Source organism: Mustelus asterias, chromosome 21 (genome assembly GCF_964213995.1).
Source record: "Mustelus asterias chromosome 21, sMusAst1.hap1.1, whole genome shotgun sequence".
Taxonomy (NCBI): Eukaryota; Metazoa; Chordata; class Chondrichthyes; order Carcharhiniformes; family Triakidae; genus Mustelus; species Mustelus asterias.
The window spans coordinates 19,811,611-19,833,711 of NC_135821.1; the positions used below are offsets into that span (position 1 = coordinate 19,811,611).

Here is a 22,101-nt window from a genome sequence, read left to right on the forward strand (position 1 = left end):
GTCTTTACAGATAATCAAGTCTTAAAGGTACAAACAATGTGAGTGGAGAGAGCATTAAGCACAGGTTAAAGAGATGCGTATTGTCTCCAGACAGGATAGCCAGTGAGATTCTGCAAGTCCAGACAAGCTGTGGGGGTTACAGATAGTGTGACATGAACCCAAGATCCCGGCTGAGGCCGTCCTCATGTGTGCGGAACTTGGCTATCAGTTTCTGCTCAGCGACTCTGCGCTGTCGTGTGTCATGAAGGCCCTGATGAAGGGGCAGCGCTCCAAAAGCTAGTGGCATTTGCTACTAAATAAACCTGTTGGACTTTAACCTGGTGGTGTTAAACTTCTTACTGTGTTTACCCCAGTCCAATGCCAGCATCTCCACATCGAGTCCACACAGACAGTGATCCAAGCCGGGAATCGAACCCAGTTTCCTGGAGCTGTGAGGCAGCAGTGTTAACCACTGTGCCACCCAAAGCCATGTTAAATGCACATGGGGTTACAGGGACAGGGTGGGGGAGAGGGCATTGGCAAGATATTGTCGGTTGGTGAGGGCTTGATGGGCCGAATGGCTTCCTCCTGCACTGTAGGGATTCTATTGACTCCTGTTGAGTGGTAGACATCTGTGGCTGTTGGGTTGTAGCGGCCTCCAACTTAATCAAATAATCTGCAGTGTTAATGTTGAATCAGTACGAAGTCTCACAACACCAGGTTAAAGTCCAACAGTTTATTTGGAATCACGAGCTTTCGGAGCGCTGTACCTTCATCAATAAATCTGTTGGACTTTAACCTGGTGTTGTGAGACTTCTTACAGTGCCCACCCCAGTCCAATGCTGGCATCTCCACATCATAGCGTTGGATCAATGATAGCACACTTGCCTCTGACTGAGCTTGATGTGCAGAAACCAGGCTGTCACTTCAGTCGAGTACTGAGGGAGTGCAGTCTGTCAGATGAAACATCAAACCAAGGTTAGGTGTACACTCTCCTGGGTGGATTTAAAAGGTGCCTTGTAATATTTTAAAGGAACGCTGACCACTTCTCCCCAATATCCTTGTTAATATTTAAGCCTCAACCATAGAAAGCATTCTTTCTGGTTGTATCACAGCTTGGTGTGGCTCCTGCTCTGCCCAAGACCGCAAGGAACTACAAAAGGTCATGAATGCAGCCCAATCCATCACGCAAACCAGCCTCCCATCCATTGACTCTGTCTACACTTCCCGCTGCCTCGGCAAAGCAGCCAGCATAATCAAGGACCCCACGCACCCCGGACATTCTCTCTTCCACCTTCTTCCTTCGGGAAAAAGATACAAAAGTCTGAGGTCATGTACCAACCGACTCAAGAACAGCTTCTTCCCTGCTGCCATCAGACTTTTGAACGGACCTACCTCGCACTAAGTTGATCTTTCTCTGCACCCTAGCTATGACTGTAACGCTACATTCTGCATTTTCTCCTTTCCTTCTCTATGAATGGTATGCTTTGTCTGTATAGCGCGCAAGAAACAATACATTTCAATGTATGTTAATACATGTGACAATAATAAATCAAACCATCACTGAAACCATTTTTTAAAAATAGCAAGTCAATGATGTTATAGATGGTAGTTGTATTACTGCATGAGGGATCTTGCATCATTTGGTTTCTGCATCAGTGGCTAACACTTTGTATGTCATTGGCTGTAAAGCACTTTGGGCCGTCCTTTGGTCATGAAAGACACTGAATCCATAAATACAAATTTAGTTTTGTTACCTTCACCACTAAGGCTCACACTTGAGGATAAGCGTACTTGGCAGAGGTACCAGAATCCAAAATCGAAGAGAGGGAAAGGGGAGGGAAATGGGCAAGGATTGAACGAACACAGAAACTGTTGAATTTCCCAATGAATCCTTGCGGTCATAGTTTTCTCCATGTTAACTTGCACTGAATCCTTTTGCCGAGGTATATCACCTTCTGGATTGTCTCGGGTATGACTGCAGTGCGAGTGTAAGCTTCAATGATTCTGGATGATGGATTGACATTTCCTCTGAAAAATCAAGGTGAGTAAATGTGTGCTTGTGTTCAAACTGAATAAATAACGATTATAGTAAATAGGGAGCAGAAAACACCATTCCACACCCACAATCCAACGCCTGGAGTTTACAAGCTCCCTTTTAAATTAAAACTCAGCATTCGTTAAAATATTACAGGTATTAAAGATCTTTCCACGGCTGGGTTCTCCTTCTGGGCTTTAACCCAAGTGCCAGTGAGGTTTGTGTTAATTTAGCGAATGAGCTATTTGTTAATTCTCTGAATTGCAGCAGTGGAGGCAGAGGCTTTGCTAAGCAACAGAAGAAATAATGAGAAAAAAACCAACCTGAGCTTAAACCAAACCCCCCCTCCCCCCCGCTGCCCACAAGTTTTCTGCATTGATCTGCTGATGCCTGGGTCAGTTTTTTTTTGTTCTGGCCGCTCTTGTCCATGATAACATTAGGCAACATCAGGGACCCGGGTTCGATTCCTGGCTTGGGCCACTGTCTGTGCGGAGTCTGCATGTTCTCCCCGTGTCTGCATAGGTTTCCTCCGGGTGCTCCAGTTTCCTCCCACAGTCTGAAAGACGTGCGTTGGCCGTGCTAAATTCTCCCTCAGTGTACCCAAACAGAAGTGTGGCGACTAGGGGGATTTTCACAGTAACTTCATTGCAGTGTTAATGTAAGCCTACTTGTGACACTAATAAATAGACTTTATTAGATGTGCCGGTTTAGAGTGGAGTAACTCACCGCACCAACCAGCCTGTCACTAACTACACGTCGAGAGTCTGATGGAATATTCTCCACTTGCCTGAATGAACGGCGCTCCAACAACATTCAACAAGTTTGACAGAATCCAGGACAATTCGCCTGCTTACTCTGTGCCTTTTCATAGAAATCATAGAATCCCTACAGTACAGAAAGAGGCCATTCGGCCCATCGAGTCTGCACCGACCACAATCCCACCCAGGCCCTACCCCCATATCCCTACATATTTTACCCGCTAATCCCTCTAACCTACGCATCTCAGGACACTAAGGGGCAATTTTTAGCATGGCCAATCAACCTAACCCGCACATCTTTGGACTGTGGGAGGAAACCGGAGCACCCGGAGGAAAGATTGGACATTTATTTCCTCCATCAGTGCAGCACTGCCATGTGAGGAAGGGGAAGGAATTAATGCTGTTTCTTCAAGCGCTCCTCCTCTTCCCTGTTCTAGCCACAGATAAACTCTAACTAATGGGATTGACCGTGTGTTCCCAGGGCTTTAACATTCCACACTGAGTATGAGGACCAGTTGAGGACTCTGGGTCTGTACTCAAAAGAGAAAATGCTGGAAAATCTCAGCAGGTCTGGCAGCATCTGTAAGGAGAGAAAAGAGCTGCCCAAAGCTTTGACAAAGGGTCGTCTGGACTCGAAACGTCAGCTCTTTTCTCTCCTTACAGATGCTGCCAGACCCGCTGAGATTTTCCAGCATTTTCTCTTTTGGTTTCAGATTCCAGCATCCGCAGTAATTTGCTTTTATCCTGGGTCTGTACTCGTTGGAGTTTAGAAGGATGAGGGGGGGGATCTTATTGAAACTTACAGGATACGGCGAGGCCTGGATAGAGTGGACGTGGAGAGGATGTTTCCACTAGTAGGAAAAACTAGAACCAGAGGGCGCAACCTCAGGCTAAAGGGACGATCCTTTAAAACAGAGATGAGGAGGAATTTCTTCAGCCAGAGAGTGGTGAATCTGTGGAACTCTTTGCCGCAGAAGGCTGTGGAGGCCAGGTCAGTGACAGTGATTGTTAGTCATTGGCCTAATTCTGCTCCTTTGTCCTATGGTCTTATGGTTGCTCTGCAGCAGACAGGTCAGTGGTCAATGAAGAATTGCATCTCTGACGCTCTTCCCCACTCCACAGAGGAGCAGGGAAGTAGTTAGCACAGAACTGAGATTGGGGAGGGAATCTAAAACCCCAGCCAGCCAGGCAGTGTGTTTGCAATCTGCTGAAACCACTCTTTGCCACAAGAGTAACTTTGGTTTTCTTTAATCTCACTGTCGTTACCCCCACACCCAGTCCACGGCTGCAATGCCACCTCCCCCACCTTTACTTCACCAGAAGTAAAATATCCCCGGGCAGCTTGAGTTTGCCTTTACCCACCGGCCTGGAATTATAGAATCCCTACAATGCAGAAGGAGGCCATTTGGCCCATCGAGTCTGCACCGACCAAAATCCCACGCATTCACCCCAGCTAAACTAGGGAACTCGACCACTTTCCTTCCAGGCTGAAGTGCTGGAAGTTGAGACTGCTTCTGCCAATGTGACTACCCAATCGATGGAGACCCCTCTATGCTATAATCCTGCCCAAAGCAGCAGTGCCAGCTTGAGACCCTGTGGTACTCTCTGTTGGAGAGTAGGTGCAGACTTGATGGGCCAAATGGCCTCCTTCTGCACTGTAGGGATTCTATCCTTGGATTATGTAGCAATGACGATGGTGGGGGTTGGGGTGGGGTGCATGGGGGAGGTGAATGGCAATTATTCTCTCCCCGTAACCATTAAAAGCCACAGTTCTTCCTGTAAAGCGTGTCCTTTGTATGTACAATAGGTGCACAGTGTCTGAAATCCATCCATATTGCGTGTGCGCACAGTGCCTGCTGCCAGGTGCCTCATCCTACCAGCCAAATGCCCCCGACCAACACCCCAGTGAACCCCACTCCAGCCTCTTTCCATTCAGAGTAAATCTTGCTTGGGGGGGTGGGGGGGTGGGTGGGTGGGTGGGTGGGCGGGTGGGGGGGTGGGTGGGTGGGTTGCCCCTGTGTAACTGAATTCCTTCCATTCCGAATCTCCGTTCTTCCTCGCCCACCATGTGTCATCGTCCGGAGGCTCCCTGGTGTTTGGCAGGGCAGCTACGTATATTCACAGAGATGTCCACATCCTGTGGGGCACTGGGTGTGCAACTGAAACCAGTCCATGACGTGTTGGAGGTGTCCTCCGTGAGTGCAGCCCTGGCACCAGACAAACAGCCCCTTCACCGCGTGATGGCAAATGGCACACGTACTGGCTCCACGCCGACACCTAGCAACAATCAGAACACATCGTAAACAACACGTACTTAATATCAGGAGGCCACCAGTCCCACAGACTCCTCCCTAATATTATTTTCATAGAATAGAATGAATCGTAGAATCTCTACCGTGCCGAAGGAGGCCATTCGGCCCATTGAGTCTGCACCGACCACATTCCCATAACCCCACATATTTACCTCAATTCCCCTGACACTAGGATCAATTTATCATGGCCAATCAACCTAACCTACACATCCTTGTACTGTGGGAGGAAACCGGAGCACTCAGAGGAAACCCATGCAGACACAGGGAGAATGTGCAGACTCCGCACAGACAGTGACCCGAGGCTGGAATCGAACCCGTGTCCCTGGTGCTGTGAGGCAGCAGTGCTAACCACTGTGCCACCGTGCCGCTCGTAATTTTGAGGTGTTGATCAGAATAGATGGAGGGGGAGCTTTCCGACAACAGATTAGATGACCCGAGACTAGAGGTTTAAAGACATTGGCGAAACCAGGTAAGAATATTTTTTACGCAGCGAGTTCTGATGTTCTGGAGTGCAGTACCTGAAGAGGCGATGGAAACAGATTCAATTGTAACTTTCAAAACAGAATTGGATGGATAAACGTAGAAGGTTCAGCTATAGGAGTCAAAGTGTTGAGGGCCACTATTTAACATCAAATCTTATCTGGGCAGGAGTCACTTTCCTTGCCTGCCACTGGGTGGATTTATAAGCTGATAACCTGTTTGACCGTGTAATAAATGTACCTTCTTTGACCAGCAAGTCTTGGGGTTGGGCTCAAACCCGAAGCTTCTGGTTCAGAGGCCGGGACAGCACCACAACACATCCTAATTGGGTCAATACTTGAAACGCAAACTGTTACAGGGCACTGGGGAGGGGGTGAAATGAGTAGCTTTTACAAAGAATCGGCACAAACGCAATGGGCTGAATGGCCTCTTTTTGTGCTCTATGGCTCAACACTCCTCCAGGGACCAGGCCGTAAGAGGGCGCTGGCGACCATGGATTCCTATTGGATTGCCCCATGAATCTGCTTGGCAGTGGTTTGCTGTTACCTTCTACAGTGTGGCCAACCAGGAAACTCTCCCACTTTTACCACTAGCCCTCATTGGAAGGATTTAGAGGTGGTTAATTAATCTACTTAACCATCTTAAGAACGCACCTTCCATGGCCATCAAGTCCTGAAGAGGGACTTTTTTTTAAAGTTTATTTATTAGTCACAAGTAAGGCTTACATTAACACTGCAATGAAGTTACTGTGAAATTCCCCTAGTCGCCACACTCCGGTGCCAGTTTGGGTCAATGCACCCTAACCAGCACGTCTTTCGGATTGTGGGAGGAAACTGGAGCACCCGGAGGAAACCCCCGCAGATACGGGGAGAACGTGCAAACTCCACACAGACGGTGATCCAAGACGGGAATTGAACCCAGATCCCTGGCGCTGTGAGGCAGCAGCGCTAACCGCTGTGCCACCATGCCGCCCCACTTAAGCCCAGTAGTAGGGACACTAACCCACTGCACCACAAGACACCTCTGACTACTGAATACTGTGTACCGTTCTGGTCACCCTATTATAGAAAGTTATAAACTTTCTATAACCTATTATAAACTAGAAAGAGTGCAGAAAAGATTTACGAGGATCCTACCGGGACTTGATGTTTTGAGTCATAAGGAGAGGTTGGATAGACTGGGACTTTTTTCTCTGGAGCGTAGGAGGCTGAGGGGTGATCTTATAGAGGTCTATAAAATAATGAGGGGCACAGATCAGCTAGATAGTCAATATCTTTTGCCAAAGGTAGGGGAGTCTAAAACTAGAGGGCATAGGTTTAAGGTGAAAGGGGAGAGATACAAAAGGGTCCAGAGGGGCAATTTTTTCACACACAGGGTGGTGAGTGTCTGGAATGAGCTGCCAGAGGCGGGTACAATTTTGCCTTTCAAAAAGCATTTGGACAGTTACATGGGCAAGATGGGTATAGGGAGATATGGGCCAAATGCAGGCAATTGGGACTGGCTTAGTGGTTAAAAGCTGGGTGGCATAGACAAGTTGGGCCGAAGGGCCTGTTTCCATGCTGTAAACCTCTATGACTCGGGGCGGCACGGTAGCACAGTGGTTAGCACTGCTGCTTCACAGCTCCAGGGACCTGGATTCGACTCGATGACCCAACACTACTTTTTAATAATACTTCTTCCCCATTCGGATAATCTCACTCTTGGCTACTGTTCCCCAAGTCCTTGCCCCAAGTACCCAAACGAGTCTATTCAAAAAAGGGAGGTAGAGAGAATACAGGCAACTATAGACCAGTGAGCCTCACGTTGGTACTGGGGAAGTTGTTAGAGTCCATTATCAAGGATTTCATAACTCAGCATTTGGAAGGCAGTGGTTATAATCAGACAAAGTCAGCATGGATTTACAATCTTGATGAATCTATTGGAATTTCTTGAGGGTGTAACTCGATCCACCGAGGAGAACCAGTCAATGTGGTTTATTTAGACTTTCAGAAGGCTTTCAACAAAGTCTCACATAACAGACTACTATGTAAAGTTAAAGCATGGGATTGCAGGTAATGTCTTGAGTTGGATAGAAAGCTGGTTAGCAGATAGGAAGCAAAGAGTTGGCATAAATGGGTCTTTTTCTGATTGGCAGTCAGTGACCAGTGGGGTTCCATAGGGATCTGTGCTGGGACTCCAACTGTTCATATTATATATTAATGATTTGGAAGAGGGAACTGAATTCTTCTCTCCAAATTTGCAGATGATACAAAGTTGGGTGGGAGGGTGAGCTGTGAGGAGGATGCAGAGATGGTTCAGTGTGATTTGGACAGGCTGAGTGTGTGGGCATCTGCATGGCAGATGCAGTATAATGTGGATAAATGTGAGGTTATCCACTTTGGTAGCAATAATAGGAAGGCATTATTATTTGAATGGGTGTAAATTGAGGAAGGTGGATACGCAATGAGACCTTGGAGTCCTCATGCATCAGTCGCTGAAAGTAAGCGCGCAGGTACAGCAGGCAGTAAAGGCGGCAAATGGTATGTTGGCCTTCATAGCGAGAGGATTTGAGTATAGGAATAGGGATGTTTTTCTGCAATTGTATAGGGCGTTGGTGAGGCCACACCTGGAGTATTGTGTGCAGTTTTGGTGTCCTTATCTGAGGAAGGATGTCCTTGTTACAGCGAAGGATTACCAGGCTGATTCCTGGGAGGGCAGGTCTGTCATATGAGGAGAGACTAAGTTGGTTAGGAATATATTCACTGGAGTTTAGGAGAGTGAGAGGGGATCTCATAGAAACTTATAAAATTCTAACAGGGTTAGACAGGGTAGATTCAGAAAGAATGTTCCCAATCGTGGGGGAGTCCAGAACTAGGGGTGATAGTTTGAGGATAAGCGATAAACCTTTTAGAACCGAGGTGAGGAGAAATTTCTTCACCCAGAGGGTGGTGAATGTGTGGAATTCACTCCCACAGAAAGTAGGTGAGGCCAAAACGTTGTGTGATTTCAAGAAGAAATTAGATATAGCTCTTGGGGCTAAAGGGATCGAGGGATATGGGGGGGAAAGGGGGAATCAGGATATTGAATTCGATGATCAGCCATGATCATAATGAATGGTGGAGCAGGCTTGAAGGGCCGAATGGCCTCCTCCTGCTTCTAGTTTCTATGTTTCTATGTTTGCAGCCCCACCCCTTTCCAGCCCCACAATGCAACAAGTTTGCAACGGCAGGTTTCCCGCCACCTATTCCACTTGCCTCTCGCACATCCACCCTCGGGTGTTCATTGGCCGTTTGCAGTTGTTACAGTTGACGTGCAGGGTTGTTGAGGCCTGGTTCAGGCAGTTGATGGATCGACAAGTACTCAGCTTGATAACTTCATTGGCCACGTTCCAAAGTCGGAAGCGCTGGAGGAGGTCGATGTAGGATGTGTACCAGTGTTCCTAACGGGTTTACAGACAACAGGGGTTACAATTCACACCGATGTAAACAGCTCCCAACAAAAAAACTGGACACAAGAATCCAGAAACAAAACGAGGCCATTCAGCCCCACAAACCTGTTCCATCACTCAATTATAGGAGCAGGCATAGGCCATTCAGCCCCTCGAGCCTGCTCCGCCATTTGTGGTTGTGGTTTCAGTTCCTCTTTCTTGCCCGTCTTCCCCCATTATCCTCCACTCCCTTGTAGAATCATAGAATCCCTATAGTGCAGAAGAGGCCATTTGGCCCATTGAGTCCCCACTGACTCTCTGACAGAGTATCTTACCCACGCCCTCTCCCCCACCCTATACCCGTAACCCCACACATTTACCATGGCTAATCCACCAAACCTACACATCTTTGGACTGTGGGAGGAAAAGGCAGTCAAGTAGGCATACGGCATGCTTGCCTTCATCAGTTGGGGCATTGAGTATAGAAATTGGCAGGTCATGCTGCAGCTGTACAGAACCTTAGTTAGACCTCATTTGGAATATTGTGTATAATTCTGGTCACCACACCACCAGAAGAATGTGGATTCTTTGGAGAGGGTACAGAAGAGGTTTATCAGGATGTTGCCTGGTCTGGAGGGTATTAGCTATGAGGAGAGGTTAGATAAACTCGGTTTGTTCTCACTGGAACGAAGGAGGTTGAGGGGTGACCTGATAGAGGTTTACAAGATTATGAGGGACACGGACAGAGTGGATAGTCAGATACTCTTTCCTAGGGTAGAAAAGTCAAGTACTAGGGGGCATAGGTTTAAAGTGCGTGGGGAAAAGTTTAGAGGAGATGTGCGAGGCAAGTTTTTTACACAGAGGGTGGTGAATGTCTGGAACGCGCTGCCCGGGGAGGTGGTGGGAGTGGGTACGATAGCGGCATTTAAGAGGCATCGAGACGAATACACGAATAGGATGGGAATGGGAGGATACGGACTCCGTAAGTGCATACGGTTTTAGTTTAGGCGCATCATGATCGGCACAGGCTTGGAGGGCCGAAGGGCCTGTTGCTGTGCTGTACTGTTCTTTGTTTTTGTTCTTTGAAACCGGAGCACCCAGAGGAAACCCACGTAGACATGGGGAGAACGTGCAAACTCCACACAGACAGTGACCCAAGCCGGGAATTGAACCCGGATCCCTGGCGCTGTGAGACAGCGGTGCTAACCACTGTGCCACCGTGCCACACCTCGTCAATCAAAAATCTGTCGTGTCCCAGCCCCAATGCTTTCTGGGGGAGAGAATTCCAAAGACTAACAAACCTCTGAGAGAAGAAACTCCCCCTCATCTCTAAACCCTTTAATCTGGAAACTGTGCCCCCCCCCAATCCTAGATTACCCCAGGAGGGGAAACATCCTCTCGGCATCGACCCTGTCAGCATCAGTTTCAATATCTTCGACTCAAACCTGCTGATGAATACAGCATTAAGCTGCCATTAACTTGTCCATCGTGCTGAGAGCAGCCACTAGGTGAGTGACGGAGGTCGGAGCCGTTCTCCATGGGGTGGGGGAATGTCGCCCTCATTCATGGCACAGAGACGTTAGCATGACGCTGAGCCATGTCTAGACAAGCCACATCTAGACAAGCCACGTCTAGACAAGCCACGTCTGGACAAGCGACATCTAGACAAGCCACATCCAGACAAGCCAGGTCTAGACAAGCCAGGTCTAGACAAGCCACATCTACGCAAGCAATGCCTAGACAAGCCACGTCTAGACAAACCACGTCTGGACAAACCACATGTAGACAAGTCAGGTCCCTGCCTGACCTGTGCTGATTTGTTGATGAGGGCTTTACACCAACCTTCCCAGAACCAGGAAAGAGGGAAAGCAGCCAGAACCCAATCCTGATCATTGCCATAGTGGTTCCGAGTCAGGCTTTGAACCTGTGAGTGTCAGCTGTGATGGTAGGGTTGGGTTCGGACTCACACAGGGGGGGTAAGTCTGCCAGTGCTCATTAACTACAGGCGATGATAGAGTAAGCGGTGTCCCACCCTCCAGAAACTTCAAACCATCCCAAACTCCTCGTAAAGTTCCATTCGCCCATTGCCCCTACCCTGATTGACTGGCTCCCAGTCTGTAACTTTAAACCTTTCATCTGTGCTTTCAATCTCTGTAACTTCCTCCAACCCATCCACCCTCCCAGCATTCTGTGTCCCTCCAGGTCTGTCCTCTTGGGCTTCTCCGCTTTATCCGGTATTTAGCAGTCTGCAACGTAAGCTCTGGGAACTCCCCCTCTCCTCCCCCAAACCTCCCCCTCTAGCTCCCTCTCCGTCTGTAAGTTCCTCCTCAAAATCTAACTCTTGATTTAAATACCCGCCCTTATACCTCCTTTGGACTGGTGTCACATTTTTGCTTTTGTATAGTGCCTGGGATGCATTTGTCTATGTTAAAGGCGCGTTGTCATTGGAAGAGTCACCACTCCATTCACCCTGATGGTGTCGGGCCATACCTGCGTCTGATCATCGATCTCTTTCTTGATCCTGTCTCCGAGGATGATTAGGACCGAGACGGCCATTTGCACATCACCCCGCTCAGCGTAGAAGCACATCATGTCCCTGACGATTGGATTGAAGTAATCGGTGGAAAAGCCATGCTCAAAGGGCGGCTGTGAGACCGACACCAGGGAAATGCCCTCGGTCGGAGTCAGTGAGACGGAGTCTGCCTCGTTGCCACTGATGTGGGGAGAGTCCGTCTTGTCCTGGAAGTGGTCGAGGGTGGTGGGGTGATCCAGGATTTCGTGACGCAGCGGGAAGCCCTCCTGCGGAAGAATGAACTCATTGTCCTCTCCTGGAGAAATGGAAGCAGCAACTTCAGTTAATCCCGAGGGAACAGGAGGAGGCCATTCGGCCCTTCGAGCCTGCTCCGCTATTCATTATGATCATGGTTGATCATCCAACTCAACAGCCTGATGCTGCCTTCCCCCCATATCCTCTGATCCCCTCACCCCAAGTGCTATATCTAACTGCCTCTTGAAAACATGCAATGTTTTTGCCTTAACTACTTCCTGTGGTAATGAATTCCACACATTCAACACTCTCTGGCTGAAGAAATGTCTCCTCATCTCTGCCCTAAGTGGCCTACCCTGACTCCTCAGACTGTGGCCCCTGGTTCTGGACTCCCCCACCATCGGGAACATCCTTCCTGCATCTGCCCTGTCTAGACCTGTTAGAATTTTATAGGTTTCTATGAGATCCCCTTTCACTCTTCTGAACTCCAGCGAATACAATCCTTACGGACTCAATCTCTCCTCATACGTCAGTCCTGCCATCCCAGGAATCAGCCTTTGCTGCACTCCCTCTAGAACATCCTTCCTCAGATAAAGAGACTAAAACTGCACACAATACTCCAGGTGTGGCCTCCCCTGTATCTCGGTAACTCAGACACTGCCTGCCAGAACACTGAGTCACAGTGACCGGGTATTAGCTAAACACAGCCAGATCAGCAACAATGGGTCTTAATGAGCTTCAGAACACCCTGCACACTGGCAGAATAGCAAAGGCCCCACTGTTATCCGCTGACCCTGTCAGTACCAGGCTGAGCTGTTAGGTTTCCCCAGCAGTCAGAAGGCCTATCTGCCACACTCTCTAAGTCAATATAGGAATGATGGCATCTTAGAGTAGCTGGTGATACCCTGGAACTGCAACATGGATGAGGGGAGGAGGAAGGATCTTCTCTCGCTCAGTCTTATGGAGAGAAAGCAATAGACTGCTGTCCACACCTTGACCTGACACCTGCCTTTCCCACTCCAGAGGCAAATCATAGTCCCCTCTCCTGTCAACCTGGTCCTCAACATAGAGTGGACAGCACAGGCCATTCATCCCAACTGCTCCATGCTGGTACAAAAACAGAACAAAAAAATGCAGGAAAATCGCAGCAGGTCTGACAGCATCTGTGGAGAGAGAATAGAGCCAATGATTCGAGTCTGGATGACCCCTCATTATGCAGTATTCCGTGCTGATTCCACACCAGTCTTCACCCATCATACTTTATCAAACTCTATCGACATAAAGTTCTGTTCCTTTCTCCCTCCTGCACTTTACCTAATTTCTATGGGTGGCGCAGTGGTTAGCACTGCTGCCTCACAGTGCCAGGGACCCGGGTTCGATTCCCGGCTTGGGTCATTGTCTGTGTGGAGTTTGCACATTCTCCCCGTGTCTGCGTGGGTTTCCTCCGGGTGCTCCGATTTCCTCCCACAGTCCAAAACACTGCTGGTTAGGTGCATTGGCCGTGCTAAATTCTCTCTCAGTGTACCTGAACAGGCACCGGAGTGTGGCGACTGGGGGATTTTCACAGTAACTTCATTGCAGTATTAACATAAGCCTACTTGTGACAATAATAAATAGACTTAAAAACTTTTGAAGCATTCTTTCTGGTTGTATCACAGCTTGGTATGGCTCCTGCTCCGCCCAAAAAACTGCAAGGAACTACAAAAGGTCGTGAATGTAGCCCAATCCATCACGCAAACCAGCCTCCCATCCATTGACTCTGTCTACACTTCCCGCTGCCTCGGCAAAGCAGCCAGCAAAATTAAGGACCCCACGCACCCCGGACATTCTCTCTTCCACCTTCTTCCGTCGGGAAAAAGGTACAAAAGTCTGAGATCACGTACCAACCGACTCAATAACAGCTTCTTCCCTGCTGGTGTCAGACTTCTGAATGGACCTACCTTGCATTAAGTTGATCTTTCTCTACACCCTAGCTATGACTGTAACACTATGTTCTGCACTCTCTCCTTTCCTTCTCTATGAACAGTATGCTTTGTCTGTATAGCGCACAAGAAACAATACTTTTCACTGTATACTAATAATGTGATAATAATAAATCAAATTAAATCAAATCAATTAAATGCATCAATGCTTCACTTCAACCGATCTCCATGGTGATAAGTTCCACTCTCTCGCCACTCCCTCGGAGTTATTAGTGACTATCTTATATTTGTGACCTCGGGTTGTGGTCTCTCTCCCTCTCTCTCTCTGTGCCAGCTGACCCACCCCCTGACCTGGGCAAACTCCTCCTCTATGTGTCAAACTCGATCAGGTCACCTGTCAGACTTCGCGTTTCTAGGGCAATGACCTTCGATCTTTCCGGAGAGTTCTAAAGCAGGAGAAATGGACTCTCACACTCACCTGGAGCATTCTCATGGTCTACGATGAAGAAATCGTCTTCATCACCTTCACAGAACAGATAATCTGCCGGAGCATCACTGCCCTCTGTCTCCTCATTTTCTGTCAGGGTGTGGAAACACTGAGTCAGGTTACCAGGATAAACAATCCTTTATAACATGTTACAAGTATTCAACGGTAGCACAGTGGTTAGCACTGCTGCCTCACAGCGCCAGGGACCCGGGTTCAACTCCTGGCTTGGGTCACTGTCTGTGTGGAGTTTGCACATTCTCCCCGTGTCTGCGTGGGTTTCCTCTGGGTGCTCCGGTTTCCTCCCACACTCCAAAGATGTGTGGGTTAGGTGGATTGGCCGTGCTAAATTGCCCCTTATGTGTCAGGGGGGGGTTAGCTAGGGTAAATATATGGGGTTACAGGGATAGGGTCTGGATGGTGTTGTTGTCGGTGCAGGCTCGATGGGCTGAATGGCCTCCTGCACTGTAGGGATTCTGTGACCAGATTAGAGAGAGCGGCTCCAACCTCACTACCCAGCCTTCTCAATCAGCCTCTCCCCACCACTACCTTAAACATTCACTCCCTCTGTGACTGTCGCACAGTGGCAGCCGTGTGTACTGGCTACAAGATGCACTGCAGCAACTCCCCAAGGCCGATTAGACAGCGCCTTCTAAACCCACGACCTCTACCATACCACTCTTCCATCCCTATCGCTGAGCGAAAATCCTGGAACTCTCTTCCTCCAAGCACTGTAGGAGCACCTTCATCACACCAACAGCAGCACCGAGGGCAGGTCGGAATGGCCAACAAACACTGGCCCTGACAATGATGCTCTGGGAAAGAATCTTACAACACTGGGATATCAGTGGAAAATGCAAGTGGAGGGCTGATCATAGAATCACAGAATCCCTAAAGTGCAGAAGGAGGCCATTTGGCCCATCGAGTCTGTACTGACACTCTGACAGAGCATCTTACACAGTTCCACCTCCCTGCCCCCACCCCCCGCCCGCCCCCCCTACACCTTATCCCTGTAACCCAGTGCACTTAGCAGGGAAACTGGAAATGGTTTCAGTGGCGTAGGGCATCCGCGGAATGTAGGTGGAAAGAGACTGGACAGAGGGAGAGAGGATGGAGTTGAGATCGGAAGAAATGAGTTCCGAGGGGCAGGAACAGGCTGTGGTGATGGGTCTACCGGGGCAGTCCTGTTTGTGGATTTTGGAAGGTACCTTCATTCGTCTGCAATAAGGTGACAGTTGAGTCCAGGGGTAGACTGTCCTGTCGGTTCTCCATCCGGGCTCGCTCCAGTTTAACTTCACTTCCCAATGCTGTCGTACCATCTTTTAAAGTAAAGCTGTGGGGTTGGATTGGGGAGAGGGTGGTGGAGGAAAGAGGGGAAGAGAAGAGAAAAGATCAAGCGAATCCTTCACCAACCAGAGCAACAGTTCAATGGGGACTGGGTCAGTGCAGTGGGTCAGATCTCAAACAATGACGAGACAGAGTACAGGAATGAGATAGAGAATCTGGTGAACTGGTGCGGCAACAATAATGTCTCCCTCAATGTCAATAAAACAAAGGAGATTGTCATCGACTTCAGGAAGTGTAGTGGAGAACATGCCCCTGTCTACATCAACAGGGACAAAGTAGAAATGGTCAAGTTTTTAGGTGTCCAGATCACCAACAACCTGTCCTGGTCTCTTCATGCCGACACTATAGTTAAGAAAGCCCACCAACGCCTCTGAGCGCCTCTACTTTCTCAGAAGACTAAGGAAATTTGGCATGTCAGCTACGACTCTCACCAACTCTTACAGATGCACCATAGAAAGCATTCTTTCTGGTTGTATCACAGCTTGGTATGGCTCCTGCTCTGCCCAAGACCACAAGAAACTACAAAGTGTTGCGAATGAAGCTCAGTCCATCACGCAAACTAGCCTCCCATCCATCGACTCTGTCTACATTTCCTGCTGCCTCGGAAAAGCAGCCAGCATAATTAAGGACCCCACACACACTGGACATTCTCTCTTCCACCTTCTTCCGTCAGGAAAAAGATACAAAAGTCTGAGGTCACGTACCAACCGACTCAAAAACAGCTTCTTCCCTGCTGCCATCAGACTTTTGAATGGATCTACCTCGCATTAAGTTGATCTTTCTCTACATCCTAGCTGTGACTGTAACACTACATTCTGCACCCTCTCCTTTCCTTCTCTATGAACGGTATGCTTTGTCTGTACAGCGCACAAGAAACAATACTTTTCACTGTATACTAATAATGTGATAATAATAAATCAAATTAAATCAAATTAAATCAGTTGGATGAGCTCATTGTCCAAACCGGTCGGAGGCTCAGGCTCCTCTTTATTCACATTAAATTAGATTGTGTTGGCGATGGGTTGAGGGAGGAATGTTGGCCAGGACATTAGGGGAGTTCCCCGCTCTTCAATTGTGGCTGTGGGATCCACATGAACCATCAGAACAAGCAGATGGGACCATTTTATCCAAAGGATCTTTTATTCCCGTGGGACATGTGTGTCGCTGGCTGGGCCAGCATCTATTGGCCATCCCTAGCCACCCTCGAACTGAGTGTCTCGCTTGGCCATTTCAGAGTCAACCACATTGCTGTGGCTCTGGAGTCACATGTAGGCCAGACCGGGTAAGGATGGCAGATTTCCTTCCCTAAAGGACATTGGTGAATCAGATGGGTTTTTCCGACAATCGACAATGGGTTTCATGGTCATCAGTAGATTCTTAATTCCAGATTTTTTTTATTGAATTCAAATTCCACCACCTGCCGTGGTGGGATTCGAACCCGGGTCCCCCAGAGTTTCTGGATTAATAGTCTAGCGATAATACCACCGGCAATGGCACTCCCTCAACACTGCCCTGTCTGGATTATAGAATTATAGCATGTCTGTCCCTGCTTCTAGATTCTAGCCCGACAAATCTTTCCCCTTCTAGTATTTATCCAATTCCCCTACAGGTTCCTGTTGAATCTGCTTCCACCAGCCTTTTGGGTAGCACCTTCCGGATCACAACTCGCTATGTTAAAAAAAAGAGTTTCCCTTTTTCAATTCAGCTTCTCTAAGGTCCGGGTACAGAATTGGAACAGGCAACTTTCTGACCCAGAGTAAGATTCCCCTGTCAGCCACTGGGTGAGACGTGTCTGTGAGTTTTAACCCACTGGCTCCGAATCCGGAGCTTTTGCCCATAATTCAGGTCACTGCGCTCCGTGGGGTATTAGGGGTGGTGTCATTATCTCACCTGGCACCATGGCAACGGATGCTGTGTTGCCGTAGAAACGCCCGGGAGAAGCAGCAATTTCCTTGCTCAGTTTACAACTAGAATCTGAAAATATTGCCTTTCAGATGGGGGCGGACATGCTACTTGTTCCTTGGACTTAACCCCAGAAGGGAGACTCAGAGTAAGCAGAATATTCCATCCAGTCTGCTGAATGTAGATTGCATTGATATAGCCCCATTCGTGACCTTAGGTTTGCCCAAAACCCTGTACGGCCAATGAAATGTCGTCACTGTTTTATATGACAGTGTGGCTTTTGCTACCAAATAAACCTGTTGGACTTTAACCTGGTGTTGTTAAACTTCTTACTGTTATTGCAGGAAATGCAGTAATTTGTGCACAGCATGATCCCACAACAGCACCACGATAAATGACCGGATAATTTGCTTTACTGATGTTGCGTGTGGGATAAATATTGGCCCGGGATGCGGGGGGAGAAGGCCCCAGCTCTCCAAACTTTGCCGTGGCTCCTAAGGATGTTGCCTCGTATGGAGGGCATTAGCTATGAGGAGAGGTTGGAGAAACTTAGTTTGTTCTCACTGGAACGACGGAGGTTGAGGGGGCGACCTGATAGAAGTCTACAAGATTATGACGGGCATGGATAGTCAGAAGCTTTTCCCCAGGGTGGAAGAGTCAATTACTAGGGAGCATAGGTTTAAGGTGCGAGGGGCAAGGTTTAAAGGAGATGTACGAGGCAATTTGTTTTACACAGAGGGTGGTGGGTGCCTGGAACTCGCTGCCGGGGGAGGTAGTGGAAGCGGATATGATAGTGAGTTTTAAGGGGCGTCTTGACAAGTACATGAATAGGATGGGAATAGAGGGTTATGGTCCCCGGAAGAGTAAGGGGTTTTAGTTCAGTCGGGCAGCATGGTTGCTGCAGGCTTGGAGGGCCGAAGAGCCTGTTCCTGTGCTGTAATTTTCTTTGTTCTTTGTTCGCCAATAGAAGGAACCAAATCTCAGGATACTGAGCAGTATCAGGTGACATAAGACCTGGAAGTTACTCTTACCACCACAAAGCCATCTGAGTCCAACATCAACAGAGCAGAGTGAGCAGTGCTCAATGTCCCACATTCAGACCCTTCGATTCAAACACATTTCAGGTGGATTGGCCATGATAAATTGCCCCCTAGTGTTAGGGAGATTAGCAGGGTGGGGATGCGGAGATGGGCATGGGTGGGATTGCTGTCGGTGCAGGCTCGATGGGCCAAATGGCCTCCTTCTGCACTGCAGGGATTCTATGATTCACTAACTGCTGACAAGAGAAATGTCGCGATTGACACCAAGCAGGAGAGAAGATTTAACATCTCCTCAACATTGGATATCTACAAGAAACTCCCCATAGACCTTATCTCACAGCGCCAGGGACCTGGGTTCGATTCCCGGCTTGGGTCACTGTCTGTGTGGAGTTTGCACGTTCTCCCTGTGTCTGCGTGGGTTTCCTCCGGGTGCTCCGGTTTCCTCCCACAGTCCAAAGATGTGCGGGTTAGGTTGATTGGCCATGGGGAATGTGCAGGGTTACGGGGATAAGGTGGGAGGGCGGGCGTCTGGGTGGGATGCTCTTTCAGAGAGTTGCTGCAGACTCGATGGGCTGAATGGCCTCCTTCTGCACTGTAGGGATTCTATGATTTCTCTGGTTCCATTTGGAAGAAGACTTTTCCTAATCTGACAGAAATGTGATGCCTGGTCAAATTTATAAACTTCCACTGATGTTCCTAAACTCAAGGTCTTTTCAGGGGAGGCAAGGTTTGATCAGTGGTAGTCAGCATGGCTTTATCAGAGAGAGGTCGGCCTAACAAATCTAATTGAATTTTTCGAGAGGGTGATCGGGTGTGTAGATGAGGGTAGCGCAATTGATGTAGTTTTTATGGATTTCAGCAAAGCCTTTGACAGGGTTCCACATGGGAGGCTTATAAAGAAGGTAAGAACACCTGGGATCCAGGGTAACTTGGGAAGATGGATCTAAAACTGGCTGAGTGGTAGGAATGATGTGGAGATGCCGGCGTTGGACTGGGGTATTCAGCGTTCTCCAAGGCGGCCTTCGCGACACACGACGGCGCAGAGTCGCTGAGCAGAAACTGATAGCCAAGTTCCGCACACACGAGGACGGCCTCAACCGGGATATTGGGTTCATGTCCCACTATTTGTAACCCCCACAGAGTTTCACTGGCTGTCTTGTCTGGAGACAATACACATCTTTTTAGCCTGTCTTGATGCTCTCTCCACTCATGTTGTTTTGTTTCTTAAAGACTTGATTAGTTGTAAGTATTTGCATTCCAACCATTATTCATGTAAATTGAGTTTGTGTCTTTATATGCTCTGTTTGTGAACAGAATTCCCACTCACCTGAAGAAGGGGCTTGCAGCTCCGAAAGCTTGTGTGGCTTTTGCTACCAAATAAACCTGTTGGACTTTAACCTGGTGTTGTTAAACTTCTTACTGAGTGGTAGGAGACAGAGGGTGGTGGAAGAAGGCTGTTTGTATGACTGGAGGCCGGTATCCAGTGGGGTACCACAGGGATCAGTGTTAGGTCTGTTATATTTAAATGATATAGATGAGTATGTGGCGGGGGGGTGGGGGGGGGAGGGGGGGTGATAGGTAAGTTTGTGGATGACACGAAGATTGGTAGGGTGGTTAACAGTGAGGGGGAAGGTTGCAGGAAGGTTGTAGATGGGTTGGTCAGATAGACAGAGCAGTGGCAGATGGAATTTAACCCTGATAAGTGTGAGGTGATGCACTTTGGAAGGAGTAACAAGACAAGGGTGTATTTAATGAATGGCAGGACACTGGGAAGCTCAGAGGAACAGATGGATCTCAGGGTGTTTGTCCACAGATCCCTGAAGGCAGCAGAACAGGTTAACAGGATAGTTAAGAAGACAAATTGGACACTTGTCTTCATAGAGTATAAGAGCGAGGAGGTGATGTTGGAGCTGTACAATGTGTTGGTGAGGCCACAGCTGGAGCACTGTGTGCAATTCTGGTCACCTCACTATAGGAAGGATGTGATTGCACTAGAGGGGGTACAGAGGAGATTCACCAGGATGCTGCCTGGGACGGAGCATTTGAACGATAAGGAGAGACTGGATAGGTTTGGATTGTTTTCTCTAGAGCAGAGAAGGCTGAGGGGGGACATGATTGAGGTGTCTACGATTATGAGGGGTAGGGACAGGGTGAATAGGGAGCAGCTGCTCCCCTTGGTTGAGGGGTCAGTAATGAGGGGGCATAATTTTAAGGTGGCTTAGAGGGGATTTGAGGAAAAGATTTTTCACCCAGAGGGTGGTGGGAGTCTGGAATGCGCTGCCTGGGAGGATGGTGTAGGGAAACCCTCACGATCTGTGAAAGGTATGTGGATGAGCACTTGAAATGTCAGAACATTCAAGGCTATGGGCTAAATGCTGGCAAGTGGGATTAGTGTAGATTAGTGTAGTTTTGTCGGTGCAGGGTTGATGGGCCGAAGGGCCTCTTCTGTGCTGTATGACTCTGACTCCAGGGAGTGTACAATTCAAACAAATAAATGATGCTGTGATGGGATCTCCATTGTCACCAATCATCGCGAACACCTTCATGGAGGAGTTTGGGCAAACAGTGAGTCTTCAACTTAAACTACGGCTTTGAAACTATCAATAACGCTTTCATAGATCATAGATCATAGATCATAGAACCCTACAGTGCAGAAAGAGGCCATTCGGCCCATCGAGTCTGCACCGACCACAATCCCACCCAGGCCCTACCCCCATATCCCTACATATTTTACCCACTAATCCCTCTAACCTACTCATCTCAGGACACTAAGGGGCAATTTTAGCACAGCCAATCAACCTAACCCGCACATCTTTGGACTGTGGGAGGAAACCGGAGCACCCGGAGGAAACCCATGCAGACACGAGGAGAATGTGCAAACTCCACACAGACAGTGACCCGAGTGGGAATCGAACCCAGGTCCCTGGAGCTGTGAAGCCGCAGTGCTAACCACTGTGCTACCGTGCCGCCCTTTCAGCAAATGATAGCACAGAGCTCTTTAGCTTCCTACAACAATTTAACCATCAACATTTGAATATTTACCAGGGAGGTGGAACAACAACTCTCTGTACCATTTCTCCATGTTCTCATCACAGAGTCTCTCACGCCATCACATCAAATCTATTATGAACTCTTCAGAGACCTGGACTATCCATCATCCCTCAGTGGGTACAGAAAGCCCACACACATCACTGAAGATTCCACCACATTCTTCATACTCATAACAACAAGAAAAATCTCACAATAAATATAGACCGGTTGGCGACTTGGACAGAGAAATGGCAGATGGAGTTTAATCTGGACAAGTGTGAGGTAATGCAATTTGGAAGGTCCAATGCATGTAGGAATTATACAGTAAATGGTAGAACCCTTAGGAGTGTTGACAGGCAGAGAGATCTGGGTGTACATGTCCATCGATCACTGAAAGTGGCAACGCAGGTGGATAAGGTTGTCAAGAAGGCATACGGCATGCTTGCCTCCATTGGTTGGGGCATTGAGTATAAAAATTGGCAGGTTGTGCTGCAGCTGCACAGAACCTTAGTTCGGCCTCATTGAGAATATTGTGTACAATTCTGGTCGCCACACTACCAGAAGGATGTGGATGCTTTGGAGAGGGTACAGAAGAGGTTTATCAGGATGTTGCCTGGTCTGGAGGGTATTAGCTAT

At 48.4% G+C, this 22,101-nt stretch overlaps 1 protein-coding gene across 2 annotated transcripts in view; it reads right to left on the reverse strand.

Moving 5' to 3' along the window:
- Positions 1-2,103: 2,103 nt before the first annotated feature.
- The window catches only part of LOC144509185 (GATOR2 complex protein WDR24-like), a 51,405-nt gene continuing 31,407 nt past the window's right edge, over positions 2,104-22,101 (reverse strand). For both annotated transcript variants that reach the window (XM_078237625.1, XM_078237626.1), the window contains exons 5-9: positions 15,355-15,479; positions 14,141-14,239; positions 11,464-11,801; positions 8,801-8,985; positions 2,104-5,052 (exon numbers count right to left, since the gene is read on the reverse strand). In XM_078237625.1, the coding sequence (XP_078093751.1) occupies positions 4,884-5,052; positions 8,801-8,985; positions 11,464-11,801; positions 14,141-14,239; positions 15,355-15,479 (916 nt within the window). In that variant the 3' untranslated portion in view covers positions 2,104-4,883. The remainder of the gene's footprint in view (positions 5,053-8,800; positions 8,986-11,463; positions 11,802-14,140; positions 14,240-15,354; positions 15,480-22,101) is intronic.